The 20,842-nt window shown below is 45.4% G+C and overlaps 1 protein-coding gene across 1 annotated transcript in view; it reads left to right on the top strand.

Annotated features, from left to right (window-relative positions):
* The window catches only part of PIK3CD (phosphatidylinositol-4,5-bisphosphate 3-kinase catalytic subunit delta), a 122,818-nt gene that overhangs the window by 61,631 nt on the left and 40,345 nt on the right, over nucleotides 1–20,842 (top strand). Inside the window, exons 2-3 of the mRNA XM_082274508.1 lie at nucleotides 16,564–16,733; nucleotides 18,903–19,131. Of these exons, the coding sequence (XP_082130634.1) occupies nucleotides 16,593–16,733; nucleotides 18,903–19,131 (370 nt within the window). The 5' untranslated portion in view covers nucleotides 16,564–16,592. The remainder of the gene's footprint in view (nucleotides 1–16,563; nucleotides 16,734–18,902; nucleotides 19,132–20,842) is intronic.

Genomic DNA, 20,842 nt, shown 5'->3' with positions numbered 1-20,842 from the left:
GAGGATCCGGCGGCCATCTTTTTGGAGTCCAGAGCTACTGATCTGCATACATATCGTTCCATGCTGTGTTTTACTGGATGATGTGTAAGTGGCCAATTTTACTTTCAATAAAACCTTAGTCTGATGTATTATACCATGAGGAGTCTCCCTTTTATATCTCTGATCTGAGGTCTGTCATTCACTGAGACTGGGCTGCCTGACTTGGAAGATTTTTGGATCTGGGATCGGCTCCACATGAGTGATTGTTTGTTTATTGGGCACGCTTGACTGATCTCTGTCAGAGGTATAGTAACTAAGTAGAACTACTTCACTACTGTACTTAAGTACGGAAAGGCGGTATCTGTACTTTCCTAGAGTAGAATTTTTTTCTCCTACTTCCACTTATACTTCACTACATTTTTTCGAGGATTTCAATACTTCTACTCCGATATTTTTTTTTTTTTTGTGCTGCATAGTTACTCGTTACAATTATAAAAATTACCACTGCCAGAACAGTAGATGGCAGGTTTCATGAAGCTCAAAAAATGTGTATAATGTCATGTGTACTTTTGACTTTTGACTTCTTTTGACTTCTTTCTTTATTAACTTTAACTTTAATACCTTTAACTTTAATAAACTTTTGACTTCTTTCTTTGATAACTACATAACACAGTACTTGTACTTTTACTTTCAGTACTTGAGTAGCAAAAGTTTTAAAAAAACTACTTGCAATACTTAAGTACAAAAAATGTTGAATACTTTAGTACTTCTACTCAAGTCACTTTTTGATCGAGCACTTCCACTTCTACTCAAGTCACTTTTTGATCGAGCACTTCCACTTCTACCCAAGTCACTTTTTGATCGAGCACTTGTACTTTTACTCAAGTATGGGTTTCGAGTACTTTATACAACTCTGATCTCTGTAATGGGGGTCTGTCAGATCCGGTAAGAGGCTTGGACACCTGGTGGTGGCTTCTGGATTCACAACTTACAACTTTTTAATCTGTTCCTGGGATTCCCCATTCATTCATTCATTCATTCATTCATTCATTCATTCATATGTGTGTGGACTTCTTATGAACTTTTACTCGCCAATCGATTTTTTGTGGATTTTAATATCAAAAGCGCTGCATGTTATTTTAGGCTTCTTTATATCCACATTTCAGGATTGGTGCAAGTTGCTTTTTTCTGTTGATATAGGGTTTGTTTATTTAGCGCAGTATTATATCTTTTTATTACCGTTCATATCTGTACGACTTCAAGTCGCAACGACTTCAAAGTAGTCCCTGCACTACTTTGGGGTGATTTGTAATGCGTTATGAGGTCCAAAGACATAGGCATTGCTTCAAGTCGTGCCAAAATCGCAGTTGCAAAATCGCGGGACTTTCAGGTCGCATAAAGTATGAAAGGGGCCTAAAGCGTTCTCTGATTGAGCAAGGTGGATATCATGACCTCACCGCCCGCCTTTCCGCCTCATCCAATCAGAGAACACTTTGCATTTATTGAGAAAATTCAAAGTGTTCCCTGAATGGTGCCCATACTGAGCGAGTGGCCTCCTGTATTCAGTAAGCAGCAGGGCTGGCTGACGCTTGGCAGGGGGACCTGGAAGCTAGCGGCAATTGCTGTATTCGCAGTTGTTAGTGATGTTTTAACTGCAGCAAAAAAAAAAAGTCAAGCTAGAGTTCTGCTTTATGTTAACCACTTAGCGACTGCCCTACACACCTAGTGACTGCCCTACACACATATACTGTGGCAGGGTGGCCGCTCTGTGCCAGATCACGCACCTAGTACGATATCTGACACGTTCAGGTCTGGGGCGTGCGCGCGCTGCCGACTCTCTTCCGCTGTGATTGGACACAGCAGGAGCCAATCAGTGGGTTTGGAGGACTCCATGTCCACCAGGACCCGCCGATCATTCGGGAAAGAAGCAGAAGGGTGGTCTGCCTGTCAGTAGGGAAGGTAGTTATCCTGTGTTTCTGCTAAACAGGAACACAGATCTCTGCCTTCTCATAGTACAACCACCTCCTACACAGTAACCAAGCACATTTTAGGCACATTTAACCCTTTGATGCCCCCTGTTACCCCCCCTTCCCTGCCAGTGTCATTAGTACAGTGACAGTGCACATTTTTAGCACTGATCACTGCATTGGTGTCACTGGTCCCCAAAAAAGTCACTTTGTGTGTCCGATGTGTATATATACCGCAAAGTCACAGTCCCGCTAAGTGTCGGTTCACACTGGCGATCCGACTTCGGGGGCGACCTGTGAAGTCGCGTGCACCGCGACTTTGGCGCGACTTGCACGGACTTCACATAATGGAAGTCAATGCAAGTCGCCCCGAAGTAGTACAGGAACTATTTTCTAAGTCGGAGCGACTTTAGTCGCTCCTATTAGAACGGTTCCCGTAGCACAGAATGGGCCGCGACTTGTCAGGCTGACAAATCGCCTGACAAGTCGCGGTAGTGTGAACCCGGACTAAAGGTTGCTAATCGCTGCCATTACCAGTAAAAAAAAAAAAAAAAAAAATATCCCATAGTTTGTAGATGCTATAACTTTTGTGCAAACCTATCAATAAACGCTTATTGGGATTTTTGTTAATAATATAAAATATGTAGCAGAATACATACTGGCCTAAATTTATGTAGAAATTAGATTTTTTTTTTTTTTTTTTTTTTTTTTTTTTATTGGATATGTTTTAAAGCAGAAAGCTGGATATAGATAGATAGATAGATAGATATATATATATATATATATATATATATATATATATATATATATATATATATATATATATATATATATATATATATATATTCTCTCTATATCTTTCTGCTTTAAAACGTATCCAATAAAAAAAAAAAAATCTAATTTCTACATAAATTTAGATCTATCTATCTATCTAATGAGATATCTATATTTCTGCTTATATACAAATAGAGCTTTCTTTTGGTATATTCGATTATTTATATATATATATATATATATATATATATATATATATATATATATATATATATATATATATATATATATATATATATATATATATATATATATATATATATATATATATATATATATATATATATATATATATATATAATTTTTATATATTTTTTTTTTTTTAAACTATTTTGTTTTATAGCGCAGAAAACTAAAATGCACCAAAAGAAAGCTCTATTTGTGGGGAAAAAAAGGACATAAATTTTATTTGCGTATAGCGTCGCAGAACAGCGCAATTGTCAGAGTAACGCTGTGCAGTATCGCATAAAATGGCCTGGTCATTAAGGGGGGGGGGGAATCTTCCAGGGCTGAAGTGGTTAAATATTCTCGACCCACAGAATGGTGGCGGTTATCGAGGAGGGATGTGTAAGTGGCTTGGGGCCGTGGATGATGAATCGCATGTCTTTTGTATACCGTATATTGCGTATGTCTTCCAGATGTGAAATATCAATAAGGATTTTACAGCATTTTGCAATTTTTTTTTTTTTTTTTTTTTTTTTTTTTTTTTTAGCCGCTCAGTTCTCCGAAAAACGCTTCATACCGAACTCTGCTGTATGTAATAACAGCCCAGTCTTTGGCAGCTCATCGTAGGCTTCGTTATTTTCTTAGTGTGAATGTATTAATCATGGGATCCCAGCAAAACTTTTTTGTTTTTTTTTACTCTGTGCCAAAAGGTTTAAACTAAGATGAGCATTTTAAATTTGAAGTTTAAGCGGAACTTTACTCATAACAAATTGATAAGAAAAAAAAAAAATGTTCTTTAGCAAGGAACATACATTCTACAATAATAAATATGCCACCAAAATGAATATGTGCTGTAAATTGCCTCTAGCATCGCTCCTGTTTCTTCTTGCTGGAGGCCGCCATTTTGCAGGAACTCAAGAATGCCCCCCGCAGAACTGCACCTAATAGTGGGTGTGGCAAATTGCAATGGGAGGATCTTAAAGGGGCAGTAAACACAAGGAGTGCGTTATGTGCAGGGTTCAGGGGTGTGCTATGTACAGGGTTCAGGGGTGTGCTATGTACAGGGTTCAGTGGTGCACTGTGTACAGAGTAACAGGTTCAGGGGTGCGCTGTGTTACAGGGTTGAGGAGTGTGCTATATACAAAGTGCAGGGTTGAGGAGTGTGCAGGGTTCAGCTCTTTCACAGGCTGTCCACATCTTCCAACCCTTCTCTGCACCACTCTCCCCCCATCCCTCACCTCTGTACACCTCTCCCTTCCACAGCCCTCATCCCCCTCCCCTCTTCTCCAAAAGCTTCCTTGCATCCCACCTACCCTTCCCGGCTCTAGTACCTCCTGGCAGTGTAGGCGACTTCGCCTCTCTCTCACATGCTGGGAGATCATTGGTCAGCATCTGTGTATCCGGGTACAGATGGGGTTCACAGTGCAGCTTACCAAGGGATTCCCCTATCCCACACTGCACCTGCATCTTCTTTGCCCCTGCTGTGAGTTCAGGGCCAGCTGGGATCTAATGCCTCGTTTCCACTGAGCGGATCGGTTCGGGTCGGTTTGGTACGGTACGCTAATTTGAGTGTTTCCTTTATGAAAGTGGCCCATACAACCAAACCAAACCAAACCGCACCATTCCTGGTCCTGCTTCAGATGTAGGGCCATAGGAAATGGTACGGTACGGTTAGGGTGGAGCTACTGGCGTCACACGATAGATTCCACTGATTGGCGGACAGGAAAACCTCAATGCTCACGTCAAATGAAAGAGCAAAACAAACACCTCATTTGGTGTAAACCCCGCATGGTCCCTGGTGGCCCGACTTGCAGTGGAAACGCTCACCTGAATAGACCGGACCATTCTAACCCTTCCAAACTGTACCGACCCGAACCGTTCCGCTCAGTGGAAACGAGGCATTAGAGACTCGGAACAAAAAAAGGGGAAATCCCTGTAACCGCATGTCCGTTTTAGTCCCTAGAATCGGTGTAAGAGTGGCAACCTCAGCCTGGACTCCAGCCAGGCCACGTCCCCAACATGTTTCACTCCGCCCCTCGGAGCTTAGTCATGGGGATCCCTTTTTTTTCCCGAGTCACAGCAGGAGCTGGGACGAGATCCATCCTGCGCCAGCACTCGAGGTGAATGCTCGAGGATTTATACACCCCACTCAAACAGAGCCGGAGCGGTACACCTAAGTTGCATTGGGTCACAGGGATCTATGAGAGCCGCCGAGGTGAAAATTGTCCTTGTAAAGAAGACTTCTGTGTTTACAAGTGACAGTGGAGAGTGAGAGCTGGAGGTGGCGGAATGGAGTTCCTCCACGTTCCAGCTGAGAAAAAGCCATGGTGCGAGGGCTAAATATGGCCTGTTGGGTCGGATTCGGCGCAGGAGTCTTGTGTTTGACGCACGTAGTCTCGATGATGCTGATCTTCTCCAGTCTGAAAATTGGGGGGCTTTTACTATTGAGGGATCTGTACTGGGAGGGGGGCTTCTACTACTGAGGGGTCTGTACTGGGAGGGGAGCTTCTACTACTGAGGGGTCTGTAATCGGAGGGGGGGCTTCTACCACTGAGGGGTCTGTACTGTGTGGGTCACATTGTCTCAGATCTCAGCAAGGCTCAAATGAAACACAGGATTTCAAGGACCATTGGGAGACTTATAGAGGAGAACTAATTCCGTCCTGTATCAGCCAGGTCCCGCAAGCTATAGTTTGCCAAATTATGGTATGTAGTTGTAAACCTATAAGGGCCAGGGCCGTCTTTAACATGGAGGGAAAAGGGGCAGCTGGCCTAGGCCCAGTAATTTTTGTGGGGCCCAAAGCAGCCGACCTTCTCCTGTACTACACCTGCAGTCTCTGGCCTTCTCTTTTAGTAGGTCTGCAGTCTCTGACCCTCTCCTGTACTACGCCAGCAGTCTCCGACCCAGTCTTGTACTACGCCTGCAGTCTCTGACCCTCTCCTGTTGTAGGCTTGCAGTCTCTGTACTATGTCTGCAGTCTCTGAACCTCTCCTGTAGTACGCCTGCAGTCTCTGTACTATGTCTGCAGTCTCTAACCATCTCTTGTACTAACTGCAGTAATCTCTATTAACCAATCAGTGAGTGTGGACCAGTTCCTTGTTTGTATTAAACTTTTTTGAGATAAGTTGATGTATGTGTTTTATTTGTTTTTTGAGATTTTGGGGTGTAGAGCAAAAATGCATGGGGGGAGAAGAGACCCAAGAAAATCTTAGACTCCATTTACCACACCCCCTTTAAGCCACACCCACTATTTGGCTTAATTTGAGCCATGCCCACATTTTGCTGCAGCCCTCTTTGCACGCCACAACAAAACACCACCACTCTAGCCACGCCCGCAAAATGCATGCCCTGCCCCTTATTAACTTACGACTCTGCCTACACTGCCTTTCTGGAAAAAGTGTCCCTAAAATTTTTTTATCGAATGTTGGCAGCTATGCAACTACATAGGTGACATGGAACAAAAGGTGGAGATGGCGAGAGAGAGAGAGGGATCAGCAGGATCAACCAGGTTTTCTCTAGCGCTCATCGACAGACGTAGTCCTCGGTGATACACCACCTTCGGGTTATGTTACCTCCGCAGGAGCAGGACTAGACAGGAAATTAAAAAGCTCTGGCCACACCCTAGGGGCAGTCCCAGAGGGTATATCCTCTCTCTCTCTGCCTCAGCAAATCAGTTATTTTCTGTCTAGTTAGGAGTAAGGACCTAGATACCTTGCTGGGATCTTAGGTCCTGGCAAGAAATTTTTTTCTAAAAGGATTTTTGGACAGCTTTTTTTCTCCAGTGTTCCTGTGAGATCTTCAAGCAAGAAAGCTGAACTGGGCGACGGGCTGGATGTTGAGATCCGGTGGTCACCCCAGTTCAGCCTACGAGCGCGTGCAGGCCATAGCTCCGCGCTGAGTCGGCCGCGACAAAGTCCCATTAAAGGACTGAACCCGCGAGTTAAACGTCTCGCTGAAACGCCAAAGACCATGAGTCACGGCGTCTGTATCGGTCGACAGCCCTCCCGCCCCGGTGGAGAGGGGTACTGTCAGGAGTTGGTGCCCGCCTGGTTCCGGTATGGTGAGTAGTATGTTCCCCCTGTTTTCCCTGACGGGTTTTGTGGTGAACGCGGGCCCCTCTCTGTATGGTAAGAAAGAGTTTCTTTCTATCCTATAACATGTCACAAATCCTCCTACTTTGAGTGTGATTTTATGTGTGCAAAAGCCAGGAGGCTTGGTTTGGGAGCTAACAATCTATTGTATACATGTTTTAAAGATGTAATCTGTGGCATTCTGGGAATCTTATGGGTTAAGTATAAGCTACCTACCAGTCAGAAGCCATGGACATGTAGACTGCCTTCCAAGTCAGATCTCCAGCTAATAGCAGGCCTCCCGAACGGCCATGCGGTCCGCCAGGGCCGGTACCGCCAAACACGCCATATCCCCATGCAGAGAGAGTGTTGTGTGCCTGCAGCACACCGCTAGTCAGCACAGGCCGCCGCCATTTTTTTTGCTGGATCGCACGAGCCGCCATTTTGGCGTAGCCTCGTGTCTCCAGCATGGGGGCGGCCATGTTTTAGGTGATTCTACACCTCGTGGAGCTTGGGGGAGGCGCCGGAAGGCGTACAGAGGGGCGGAGCCGCCTCCTTTCTTCCTGGGCAGCCAGCCAAAAGACTTCCTGTTTGTCTAAGACAGCGCTGTAAGCTGTTGCAGTTCAACTCTGAACATCAAGTGGTGAGCCTGGGGGTCTATCTCTCTCTCTCTCGATCGATAGGGATCCCTAGCAGGTAACACTAAGGGTTTTTTTGTGGCGCTGAGGGTCAAAAAAAAAAAAAAAAAAGTTTTTCTTTACTTTGAATTATATCATCCAGGAAGTAACTGGAGTTATTATGGACCCTGCCACACAGATTCCCCCACCTGTTTCCCTCGAGGGGGCCTCGGGACCCGCCGGTGTACAGAGTATAGAGTCATTTACAGCAATTTTGGAGTCTATGGTGGCTCGGGTGGAGGCGGCCTGTCAGGGACGGGGGTCAAGGAAGCGACCCCCGCCTACCCCTATACTATCTGACACCTCTGACTCTGATTCAGAGATGGTCACTGCAGTTGCAGGTTCCTCTGCAAGGGCTGCTATCCCAGGTAAAGCCCCCTCAGACAGTGAGGAGGACGCTTCTTCTCCTGCTATAATTCAGGAAGAAGCATTGGTGGACGCACTAGTTGTGGCAGTGCAAGAAACCTTAAAACTTGAGGCTTTACCGGCAGAGGCAACTGAAACAGAGAGGCCTTTTGGGACTAATAAGCCCATCAAGACGGCGAAGGCTTTTCCTGTACCTAAATGTTTTGGAAATCAGATTAAAGGAGAATAGGAACATTCTAAACGTACCTTTACTATTTCCAAGCGTATTGCTAGACGCTATCCGTTTGAGGAATCCATCATTAAGAAATGGACGGTACCACCAGTCGTGGATCCGCCTATTTCCAGGCTGAATAAAGCCACGGTTATTCCAGTGGAGGACACTTCGTCCTTTAAGGATCCGGTGGATCGAAAGATAGAAGCGGAGTCCCGCACTATCTTTTCTCTGATAGGGTCAGCATTTAGACCAGTAATTGTTATTGGTCTAGTTTCCCAGACACTTACAGAATGGGCGAAGATGGTACGCCAAGATCTTAGGGGAAAAGATATTCCCCAGGAGACATCTGATTTGATAGAACAGATTATACAAGGGCTACGGTTTATCTGTGACGCAGCCTTGGACACTACTCCCTTGTTAGGGCATGCATCTAAGTTAGCAGTGATCCTCAGACGTGTGCTGTGGTTAAAATGCTGGTCAGCTGACCTAGGTTCCAAAAAGACTTTGACCAATCTCCCTTTCCAGGGGAATCGTCTATTTGGAGCCAACCTAGATGAAATCATTAAGGATGCCACCGGGGGCAAGAGTACTTTTTTACCACAGGCTGCAAAAGCTAAGGAACCTCGCAACAAGCGAGGACCTTTCTTTACCGCCCATAAAGGACGCCCGGCTGGTACTTCCGGGAAAGGCAAGACTCCTCCAGGAGGGTTCAAGAAGGGCTGGTCGGACAAGCAGAGGACCAACCCAGCCAAACCCGAAGTAAAGGAGTACACAGCCTGAAGGTGCGCCCCCACCCAATTTCAGGGTGGGGGGACGTTTTCACCGGTATTCAGGACATTAGATCGAGCATCAACCACTACTACCGGTGCGATTCTTCCCTTCCAACATTTAAGTACAGGAAGCGGTAGTTACCGTTCCCTGTATAGATCTTTTCCTTTACCTTTTCCTAAGATTAGTCCCGATACCTCACAGGAATCGGATCTGATTGACCAGATAGGCCAAGTAGCCTCTAGTCGGGTGACTTCGGTCCCTGAGGTTCAACCAGAAAAGATCACCTTGCCTGATAACTATCAGGTATCTGATAAATGTGTGGGAACAGAAAACGACCAGACTTTCTCGGATGGTCGGGGCCAGATACCTCTAGGGACGCCTGGTTCAGATCCAATCAGCGCCAGTGGTCCTAGAAATTCTAGGCTGGCCTCTTCAAGCCGGCCTGGCCGACTTGGACAGGTTAGTCGCAGACGTTCCGTGGGAACTTCGTCTCAGGGAGTGTCTGTAGTCTCAAGGACCTATTTACCTTCGTGCTTTACAGTCGCTGGTTTTAATGGCCTGGCCATTGAGACCCAAGTACTGAAGGACAGAGGTTTGTCTACTTCTGTCATTCCTACCCTTATTAAAGCAAGGAAAGCGACTTCCAGCAAAGTCTATTATCACACATGGAAGACTTATATTGCGTGGTGCGAATCTTTAGGATTTCCTCCACGTACCTATTCGGTGTCTCGAATATTGGCCTTTTTGCAACAAGGGGTTGAGCAGAAGCTAGCCTTGAGCACCATCAAGGGTCAAGTTTCAGCATTAGCAATCTTCTTTCAGAAACCTTTAGCTACCAAATCCTTGGTGCGGAATTTCATCCAGGGGGTGCGGCACCTGGCTCCTCCAGTCCGCGCGCCCTTACCGCCCTGGGATCTTAATTTGGTTTTGTCGGTTCTACAGAAACCTCCCTTTGAAAACATCAGGGAGATTCCCTTGCTTACTTTATCCCAGAAGGTGGTCTTCTTGGTGGCTATTACTTCTGCTCGCAGGGTGTCAGAACTGGCTGCATTATCATGCCAGTCCCCATACCTAGTGATTCATAGGGATAAGGTAGTACTTCATCCTAAGCCATCTTTTCTTCCTAAGGTGGTTTCAGATTTTCATCTGAATGAAGATATTGTACTACCTTCCTTGTGTCCTCAGCCCAAGCATCATCGGGAACATGCGTTGCATTCCTTGGATGTGGTTCGGGCAATCAGGGTATACCTGAAAGCTACGGAATCATTCCGTAGGACGGATTCACTTTTTGTGATCACGGATGGGCCCAGAAAGGGTTTGCCTGCATCTGCCGCGACCATTGCCAAATGGATTAGACTAACGGTGGTACAGGCTTATTCTATTAAGGGTCAGAGTCCTCCGTTCCCTGTTAGGGCGCACTCCACTCGAGCGCTCAGTACTTCCTGGGCCTTTCGCCATCAGGCGTCAGTGGTCCAGGTATGTAAGGCGGCCACTTGGTCGTCGGTACATACCTTTACTAAATTCTATAAAATTGATGTGACGGCATCGGCGGATGCCTCATTTGGCCGCAAGGTTTTGCAGGCCGCAATTTGAGGAGACCGGTGGTCTACCTCGAGGGTTTTTTTCTGTTTGAAAAATTTTTTTGTTAAGTCTCATCATTAAGGATGAGCATTGTAAACTTCTAGTTGGCACCGGTTGGGCCTTCTAGATTGGGATTTGATTTCCATTTTCCCACCCCTCAGTTGTGATACTGCTCTGGGACGTCCCGAAGGTGGTGTATCACCGAGGACTACGTCTGTCGATGAGCGCTAGAGAAAAATGGATTTTTGTAAAATCTTACCGTAAAATCCTTTTCTCTTAGCTCATCGACAGACGTAGTCCCCGCCCCTCTGTTTTGGAGTTGGGTTGGGTTAAATTCTCTAAGCACTGCTTTTTCACATAACTGATTTGCTGAGGCAGAGAGAGAGAGGATATACCCTCTGGGACTGCCCCTAGGGTGTGGCCAGAGCTTTTTAATTTCCTGTCTAGTCCTGCTCCTGCGGAGGTAACATAACCCGAAGGTGGTGTATCACCGAGGACTACGTCTGTCGATGAGCTAAGAGAAAAGGATTTTACGGTAAGATTTTACAAAAATCCATTTTTTTGCAGAAAACAGAAAACAAATTTCATAGTGACGGAGTATGAACAGCATGTAATACACCATTCATTGATAGTTTTTACGATGTGTGTTTGTCAATACTTTAAGGTAGGAGGTTACGCTGAGGTTCAGAGTTGAATTAGGAGTTAGGTTGAGGTTTGACTTTTTGGGATTTGTTGATCCAGCTTGTTTAGCATTCGTATTTCAGGGCTGGAGACCTTGGTTTAGCCCTAAAAAAACCCGTCATTTCTGACCTCCTCCTGACTCTCCTGCTGTCTTCTGGCCTGTAATACTTGTGGAGTTTCTGACTTGAAGGCATGCAGAGGAAGGACAATGACTTCATCTGAATTTCCTTGCTGCATACCTGAACTGGTTCAGTGACTAAGAACCCACTGAAGCCAGCATGGTGGTCAATGTGCTGGCTTTTTCAAACCACCGGCAAACCCACAGTTCAGGAATGCAGCTCCTCTAGACTGACAATCCTTCTAAGAATTGACAGTTACAAGAATTGCAGTTTCACGTTCCAGCAGAAGGTTTCATTTTTCATCAGGAATTTACCCCTTTGACACTCAATCTGAACAGGTCTGACCAGTTCATTCCTCTAAAACATCCACGGCTGTAAATAAATGCCATATCGTGGAAAATAAATGTTTGAGCCTTCAGAAGACTTGCGAAAGCTGGATTACATTGACAATTTCTATATATTAATGAAGACTTTCAACCAAGGTTCCATGGAATCCTAGGGTTCCTCCAGAGGTTGCTGGGGGTTCCTTGACCAATAAGCAATTTCACTTGCATCCATGTATTTTTTATTTTTTTTCTCAGAAAATTGATGCAGGTCCCCCCCCCCTCCCTTTCTGAGTCGCCCCGTGTCTCCTCCCTCTAATCACCACCTTTGTTTCCACCCTTTAACAAGAGAGTACAGAAAAATATTATTTTTTTGGTGCAAAGTAGTTTGTATGAAATTTGCTAATCAAAGTTCCCCTACAGCCAACGGCAATAGTTTCCCCCTACAGCCAACGGCAATAGTTTCCCCCTACAGCCAACGGCAATAGTTTCCCCCCTACAGCCAGCGGCAATAGTTTCCCCCTACAGCCAACGGCAATAGTTTCCCCCTACAGCCAACGGCAATAGTTTTCCCCCTACAGCCAACGGCAATAGTTTTCCCCCTACAGCCAACGGCAATAGTCTTCCCCCTACAGCCAACGGCAATAGTCTTCCCCCTACAGCCAACGGCAATAGTCTTCCCCCTACAGCCAACGGCAATAGTCTTCCCCCTACAGCCAACGGCAATAGTCTTCCCCCTACAGCCAACGGCAATAGTCTTCCCCCTACAGCCAACGGCAATAGTCTTCCCCCTACAGCCAACGGCAATAGTCTTCCCCCTACAGCCAACGGCAATAGTCTTCCCCCTACAGCCAACGGCAATAGTTTTCCCCCTACAGCCAACGGCAATAGATCCATCAGAGCCACAGTAGACCCCCCCCCCCCAGCAACAGTAAATCTCCCCTGCAACAATAGATTCCTTACAGCACATATGTCAAACACTAGGCCCGTGGGGCAAATGTGGCCCTCCAGGCCTTGTCATGTGGCCCTCACACCAAGTTTTGCAGTCTGAACATGGGCGTAACTTCATTTCGTCACCTCCAGCTCTCATCCCCTGCTCCTGCTCCCTGCTGTCACTTGTAAACACAGAAGCATTTCTGTGTTTACAAGGGACAGCTTTGCCCTCAGCAGTTCCTGAATCTGACCGCTTTCTTCATGCACTCGCGGTGGGGACAGAGGGACAGATTCCCAGACTCTAAGAGAGAGAACGATCTTCCGGCAAATACACGGGTAGTAGAGCCACCTACACAAGTAGGTACTAGAGCTGGGCCAGGTAGGTTAAGAGATGGGAGGAAGCTTTGTAGGGGGGGTGGGGTTGCAAACTGTGTACAGTACACCCCTAAACCCTGCACTCTGTACACAGCACACTCCTGAACACTGCACTCTATACTCCTGGACCCTGCTTTCTGTACGTAGCGCACTCCTAAACTCTGCACATAGCATAGTCCTGAACCAGCCCTCTGGACGTAGCTCTCCCCAGATACAACCAGCCCTTTGAGGGTAACCATACTTCTGATGCGGCCTGCAATAAAATTGAGTTTGACACCCTTGCCTTACAGCAACATTAGATCTCCCCAGCAACAATAGATCCACCCCAGCAACAATAGATCTTCCAGTAGCCAGCAACAATAGACCCCTCCCTCAACAGAAGATCGCTCCCCTCAATAATTGACCCCCCAGAAACAATAGATTATTAGAGTCCCCAGCAGCCAACATCAATAGATCCCCCAGCACCCTTGGCATATACATTCAGTGCTGGATGTACCAGAACTGCATTCCCCAGTTTTCCCGCTAAAAAAAAAAAGCCCTGCTTACATCGGTGATCTTTTCTGCTATCTGCAAGGGGTGATTTCTTCCTAACCACAAATGTAGGGAGCCTTCTTCCTAATGACCAGCATGCTAATGTACTGTGATTCGTATATATAGTAATTACTGGTAGGGGTTCCCTGAGGCCGGAATGTTAAAGGGTTCCTCAATGCGAAAGAAGGTTAAGAAAGGGTGTGTTAATGCGTAGATCCTGCTTGTGATGGCCCATTAGTTCTGTTGGATGGGAATGTACATCAGCATTAAGTATATTAACCTAAAGGGCAAACATTACCCGCGTAGAGTATCTCAAAAACCTGAGCTATGTACATCCATCTGGTAGCTACACTGAATGCCAGATTGGAACTTCTACAGACAGGTGCATACAGATTTAGGCTGGAACTTCTACAGACAGGTGCATACAGATTTAGGCTGGAACTTCTACAGACAGGTACATACACATTTAGGCTGGAACTTCTACAGACAGGTGCATACACATTTAAGCCCCGTACACACGTACCGATGGTCGGCTTACAAATGTTCCTCTTTTCTCCCCGGGATGTCGGTGTCTGCTGAAAAGTGCAAAGACAGCACAAGGACAGCACAAGAATTTTGTCCGCCGACTGCAGAAGTGATGTCATGTAATGGTTAACTTTCCCTGTGTTTTCTATTTTCTGAGCATGCCCAGTCTTGCAAATCTGCGGTCTGTCGGCCGAATTGTGTACTGACAGGCGAACAATCGTCCGTTCTGGTGTCGGCATACAAATATTTTCATGTTTGCACGAAAGACTTTTGTCCGCGGATTGTGCGCAGACATCTGTCGGAGGCACCATACTAACACGCGTACAATCGGCAGATCCTTCGTCCACCGACGTTTGTATGCCGACGATCGGTACGTGTGTACGGGCCTTTAGGCTGGAACTTCTACAAACAGGTGCATACACATTTAGGCTGGAACTTTTACAAACAGGTGCATACACATTTAGGCTATCAACAGAAGATGCAGCTGTGATTACTGCTCAATATTCTAGGTGTCCTTCCTTTTTTTTTTTGTTTTTTTTGTTTTTATTATGTACCCCCCTGAACCTTTACCCGGGTTCGATTGGAAAACTGCAATTTGCAACCGATTCTTTTTTGAAAACGACTGAAGTATACAGATCATGCATTCCGACTACACTGGCTGCACACTTAAGTGGGGTACACACTATAAGAAAATCGGGCGAACGATTGTCCGGTTTTCCTCGTTTTTTGTCCGGTTTTCCTCGTTTTTTCACAGCAAATTGGAACCGCTGAAAGAATTTTCTTACGAAAATTGGTATGAAAATTCTCGTACGGCAAAGGCTTTTTTATTGTTTATTGTTTCTGATCATGCGCAGTCTTTCTTTTCTGATTTTTCTTGTACAAACATTTGTACGAAAAAGGTACACATTAAAGGAAAATAGTTTGTTTTTTCCCGTACGAGAAAAATTTTGGAGTTAGTCCCTTCGAGAATTTTCGCGAAGAAAATTCTGAATCTTCTGTAGAAAGTTGTGTACACACTATACGAAAATCGTACCAAAATTCTTTGGACGAATAATGTTCGCCCGATTTTTCGAGCCTTTACATGGGTCATTGAATCCCTATTTAGGGAACTAAGGATGAGTTTGACCAAAGCAGTCCTAGTAATAATAACTAATGATTACATTATTGGGAGACCAAGGTTAGCCTATTTTACTGTAGAAATAAAGGCACATTGCAAAAAAAAAAAAAAAAACTTTGCATCTGTAACCCTAAAAGAAAAAAAAGATCCTGTCCCTTTTTAAAGCGGGATATACAACATAGTGCTTGTGCGGCGTCATTTGGCCCCCTCTGCTGTAAAATACTCGATTGAACCTGCCTGTTGCTGTGCCCCCCTTACTATGCTGATCACGGTAATCATGGCTGCTGATCCATGATACCGTGGTCAGTTTACTCGCCTCTGTTATCCTCTTATCTGTTGTCTCTCCCTCCATGCCTGTCAACTTCTGGAAAGGATTTATATATACATACATAAAAATTGTTTTAAATTGTCATACAAGCATATATTTGAATTGAAATATGTTCATATTTTTTGGAAATTAAATGGTATGGGCAGATTTCTGCCAGTCAGTCTGTGTCACGCCCCTCCAGCCTGTGTCTTAGAATAGTAGGGAGGTGAGGCCTCCATCAATCAAGCTATAATATCCTGCCCCCATTGTGTTTAGCTGGTTGGTGGGCATGGAGGAGGAGGGAGGGGTCAGACTGTCATTTACCACTGTGTATACACCCACATGTGTGACTCTATAGTCACATGGGCTGCTCAAATGTGATAGGGAGGAGATGGTCAGCATAGAAACTCACTGAAAACAGCATGTGCAAAGATGCCAACACTGCTCTGCAAAATCCCCAACTGCAGTGGGGACATGGACAGGAGGGGGAGAAAAAGGACAGCAGGATCAACCAGGTTTTTTGCAGAATAAAAACAAATCCCATAGGGCCTGAATGTCTGAACTGCATGTAATATTTATCGATTAGTTTTTAATGATGTGGATTTAATGACACTAAGTTATAATTTGTGTCCACATTAACTTCCCACTAGAAATGCCTTGCAGAATGAGAGTCCTGAGAAAGTTCAGACACCCAAATACCCTTTTCAAATGCCAAAAGCTCCCTGGAGACCTGGCATGCTCTAATATTTAATATGGATTTTTTTGGCATAGGTCAATGGCTGGACTGCCCTCCCACAACTAACATTATTACTGGAAGTCTTCCTAACCTCTGCGTGTGCATGTGCGTGCGCACGCGTGTGTGTATGGGCAAAGTGATAAGATTTTTTTTTTTTTATGTGGGCAGTAGTGTGATGGATGTTGGGTTTTGTGGGCATGTGTTCTGCAGGGAAATAGTCATGTGCTCTTGCTGACCAGGAATTGGGACAGGAACAAGTTTGGTACATAACCTTTATGCTGTGTCTTTGCAGGGCTGGAGGGGCGGTAGCCAGAGGGCAGGATGCCGCCCGGAGTTTACTGCCCAGTGGACTTCTGGGCCAAGGAGGAGAATAAAAAAATCTTGGTGGACTTCCTGCTCCCCTCTGGCATTTACCTCAGGTTCCCAGTGCCGTGCAATGCCAGTCTTGGAAACATTAAGAAGGTAAGTGAGCCAACCTGATCTTTTGATATTATTCACTTGATGGTTGCAGTCTAAGTTAGGGGCCTTCTGAAAAAACTGCTGATCCTTTGCATCTTAGAATCTGAAATTGGCAATTCAAGACAAAATTGGAAGTTTAAAAACAGGTTGCGCTACAAATCTTTTAGTTGAAGCTGAACATAAGGCAAACAACTAAATACATATTCCGTATTAGAATTCATATACAAGAGTCGTGTTATCTGCCAAAGAATTAGTATATCCACACACAATTCTGAAATTTACAATACCCTGCCAGGAAGCACAGCCAGCCCCTTGACCTGATGTTTCTCTGTTGTAGTTAAGCAACACAGCTAGGTCACCTCCCTCCCCCAGCCTGTGACTGGTCAGTAAAAAAGCTGCAGTGGACAGAAGAGGTCACTATTCTCCTCAGCCTGTGACTGGTCAGTAAAAGAGCAGCAGTGGACTGATGAGGTCATCACTCTGCCCCTTTCTCCAATTTGTATGTTCCATCTTCTAGGCACATGTGGTCACCTCTCTCCCCCAGGCTGTAAGTGGTCAGTAAAAGAGCAGCAGTGGGCTGAAGAGGTCACTACTCTGCCCCTTTCTCCAATCTGTATGTTCCATCTAGACCCATGTGACTACCTCTCTTCCCCAGCCTGTGACTGGTCAGTAAAAGAGCAGCAGTGAACTGAAGAGGTCATCACTCTGCCCTCTTCTCCAATCTGTATGTTCCATCTAGACCCGTGTGGTCACCTCCCTCCCCCAGGCTGTAAGTGGTCAGTAAAAAAGCTGCAGTGGACTGATGAGGTCACTACTCTGCCCCTTTCTCCAATTTGTATGTTCCATCTAGGCACATGTGACCACCTCTCTTCCCCAGCCTGTCACTGGTCAGTAAAAAAGCTACAGTGGACTGATGAGGTCACTACTCTCACCCAGCCTGTGACTGGTCAGTAAAAGAGCAGCAGTGGACTGATGAGGTCATCACTCTACCCTCTTCTCCAATCTGTATGTTCCATCTAGACCCGTGTGGTCACCTCCCTCCCCCAGGCTGTAAGTGGTCAGTAAAAAAGCTGCAGTGGACTGATGAGGTCACTACTCTGCCCCTTTCTCCAATTTGTTTGTTACATCTAGGACCATGTGGTCACCTCTCTTCCCCCAGCTTGCAACTGGTCAGTAAAAAAGCTGCATTGGACTGATGAGGTCACTACTCTCACCCAGCCTGTGACTGGTCAGTAAAAGAGCAGCAGTGGACTGATGAGGTCATCACTCTGCCCTTTTCTCAAATTTGTATGTTCCATCTAGGCACATGTGGTCACTTATCTCCCCCAGGCTGTAAGTGGTCAGTAAAAGAGCAGCAGTAGACTGATGAGGTCACTACTCTACCCTCTTCTCCAATCTGTATGTTCCATCTAGACCCATGTGGTCACCTCCCTCCCCCAGCCTGTGACTGGTCAGTAAAAGAGCAGCAGTCTACTAAAGAGGTCATCATGACCAACACAACTGATTGGCTACTAGGGCTTCCAGTCCCTCTCCCAGCCTGAGTGCTGCTGCACAGGAGGCTAAAATCAAGTGATGAGTTTTATTTAAAAATTGCAATTTTATTTCAGGTTTTTATAATAAATACATAACTCCATTCACCGGTATGTTTTTTTTTTTATATCCGTCTGGTGTTCAGTTTTTAACACTTGCCTCATTTATATCTAATATCATTCCTGTGGAATGTCCTACAGTTCAGTTTTATGACATAAAACACATCCAGAGGCATGATGGGTAATGCCAATTTATGCATGATGGGTGAGAGAAGTAATAACAGGCAAGTCAGCTGCCATGGCCATTCCTCCTTGGATGGATTGTTCGCGATGTAGCATACACACAACTGCAAAGTTCCTCATGGGAGTGGCAGAAACAGCTTTGTGGGAGTGGCTGGCAGGTGTAATCTGAAATCTTTTTGGCTGATGTCACTTGCTTCACTCAGCAGTTTCTTGTTGCGCTTTCCTATTAAATATACCCTCTGTGGTTTTAAAGCCTAAAAAGGCTATAAAGACACAGAGTTTACTTTTAGTTCTCTTCCTACTGCTTTTATCTTTTGAACTGATGATCGGTGTAACCATATTTTATTTCCCTGTCACTGTATAAATTTGTTCCCCTGTCCCATTTTGGTTCTGTCTGCAGTTACTATGGGAGCAGGCGCAGCAGGAGCCGTTGTTCCACACGCTGGGGTCCCCGTCCTCCTACGTCTTTACCTGCGTCAACCAGACAGCAGAGCAGCAAGAGCTGGAAGATGAACAGAGGCGACTTTGCGACATTCAGCCTTTCTTACCGGTCCTGAGGCTCGTGGCCAGGGAGGGTGACCGGGCCGAGAAGCTTCTGAACTCCCAAATCAGTCTACTCATTAACAAAGGTGAGCATGGAAGTGGAGGGGACTTTCAAGCGATATTAAACTCTAATTTTTTTTTTTTTTTGTGCCCCCCAGGAGGTCTATGCCATAATGTGCTAGTATGCGCCACATATTCGCAAATTATGGCAAATTAACTTGACTAACAGACCAGTGCTGTGCTATTTCCGCTCCGACTGGTCCTGGGGGCTTCCACCTTTGCCAAGTCTTCCTTCCAAGTACGCTGTATCTGGCCGCTTGAATGGCCGGGCTGCGATGAAGTCACTGCAGTGCATGTGCTGGGGGAGTCACTTCAGCACAGAATGGGTGCTATGAAGGGGGTCTGTGCTGCAAATTACTTTACCGTTGACAAGTCATGTGAGACCTGTATTACAGAAGAGACCACTGGGGTATTTTCTGTTATAAAAACTCCATCTGTCAGTGGCTTTTCAACTTTGTTTTACTTTTTAATACCATTTTAACCACTTCTGGACCACCCACTGTAGATATACGTCATTATTTTGACATTCTATACCATGGTTATGGCAGCAGCTAGCTGCCATAGCCCTGTATTTTGTTATACAGTGGGCGATCATCAATCACATAAAAGTGGTCCCGGCAGCGGTTTCGCCACGTGATCACTGTTATGGGCAGCGGAAGAGGTGCCCCTGCCACTTCCCGGTCATTTCCCCCCGCTTACCGGGGCCGTCAGCAGCGGCGGAAACAAACCTGTAAAGTGATGGGTAGGAAGTCGAGTGAGGGGCAAGATGGCCCCCACTCAACTCTATGCTCTTGGAGGACTGGAGCGACGTCAAACGTCACTTTCGCCTAACAGCCTTAAAGGGCCCATTTTTTTTTTTTTTTTAGACAAATGTAAAATTACTTTTTTTTTTTTTTTTTGCTTTTATGAGAGATGAGGTCTTTTTGATCCCAGATCTTGCATTAAAGAGGAAGTTAATGCACATAAAAAAAAACGAGAAAAAGAAAACCTGTAAAGACAAAGGCATAATGAGCTAGTATGCATCACATACTAGCTCATTATGAAATACTTACCTAAAAACGAAGCCCCTGCAGTGTCGCCCACTCGGCAACATGGCGGCCGACATGTACGGCCTCCCTGCTTCCTTGTTCGTGGCCTCCGGCCATCTGATTCACCGGAGGCGCGATTACATCACTCCCGCGCATGCACGCGGGAGCCGCCATTCACGGCATAGGGTTCTGAAGGAACGGCACGGGTGGCCGTTCCTTCAGAGCGCATGTGCCGATGATGTCATCGGCTACATGCATTGTAAAGATCTCCTACGGTGCAAGTTTAGGAGATATTTATAGCACCTATAGGTAAGACTTAATATAGGCTTACCTATAGGTAAATGTAAACAAAAAGTGGGTTTACAACCTCTTTAAAGAGGCCCTGTCCTGCCTTTTTTTTTATTAAGGGATGTTTACATTCCTTGTAATAGGAATAAAATTGATCATAACATAAAGGGACAGTGTAAAAATAAAAAGTAAAAGAAAAAAGAAAAAAAAAGAAAGTTCCTGTTTCCACGGAGTTCACGCACAGAAGCGAACGAATACGCAAGCCGCGCCCACATATGTAAACGGTGTTCACACCACACATGTGAGGTATCGCCACTATTGTTAGACTGAGAGCAATAATTCTAGCACTAGACCTCCTCTGTAACTCCAAACTGGTAACCTTTAAACATTTTTAAAGCGTCGCCTATGGAGATTTTTAAGT

Source organism: Pelophylax lessonae (genome assembly GCF_965119305.1).
Source record: "Pelophylax lessonae genome assembly, chromosome: 12".
Taxonomy (NCBI): domain Eukaryota; kingdom Metazoa; phylum Chordata; class Amphibia; order Anura; family Ranidae; genus Pelophylax; species Pelophylax lessonae.
Note: the sequence above shows the minus strand (reverse complement) of the source record. Positions and strands in the feature narration are given on the sequence as shown.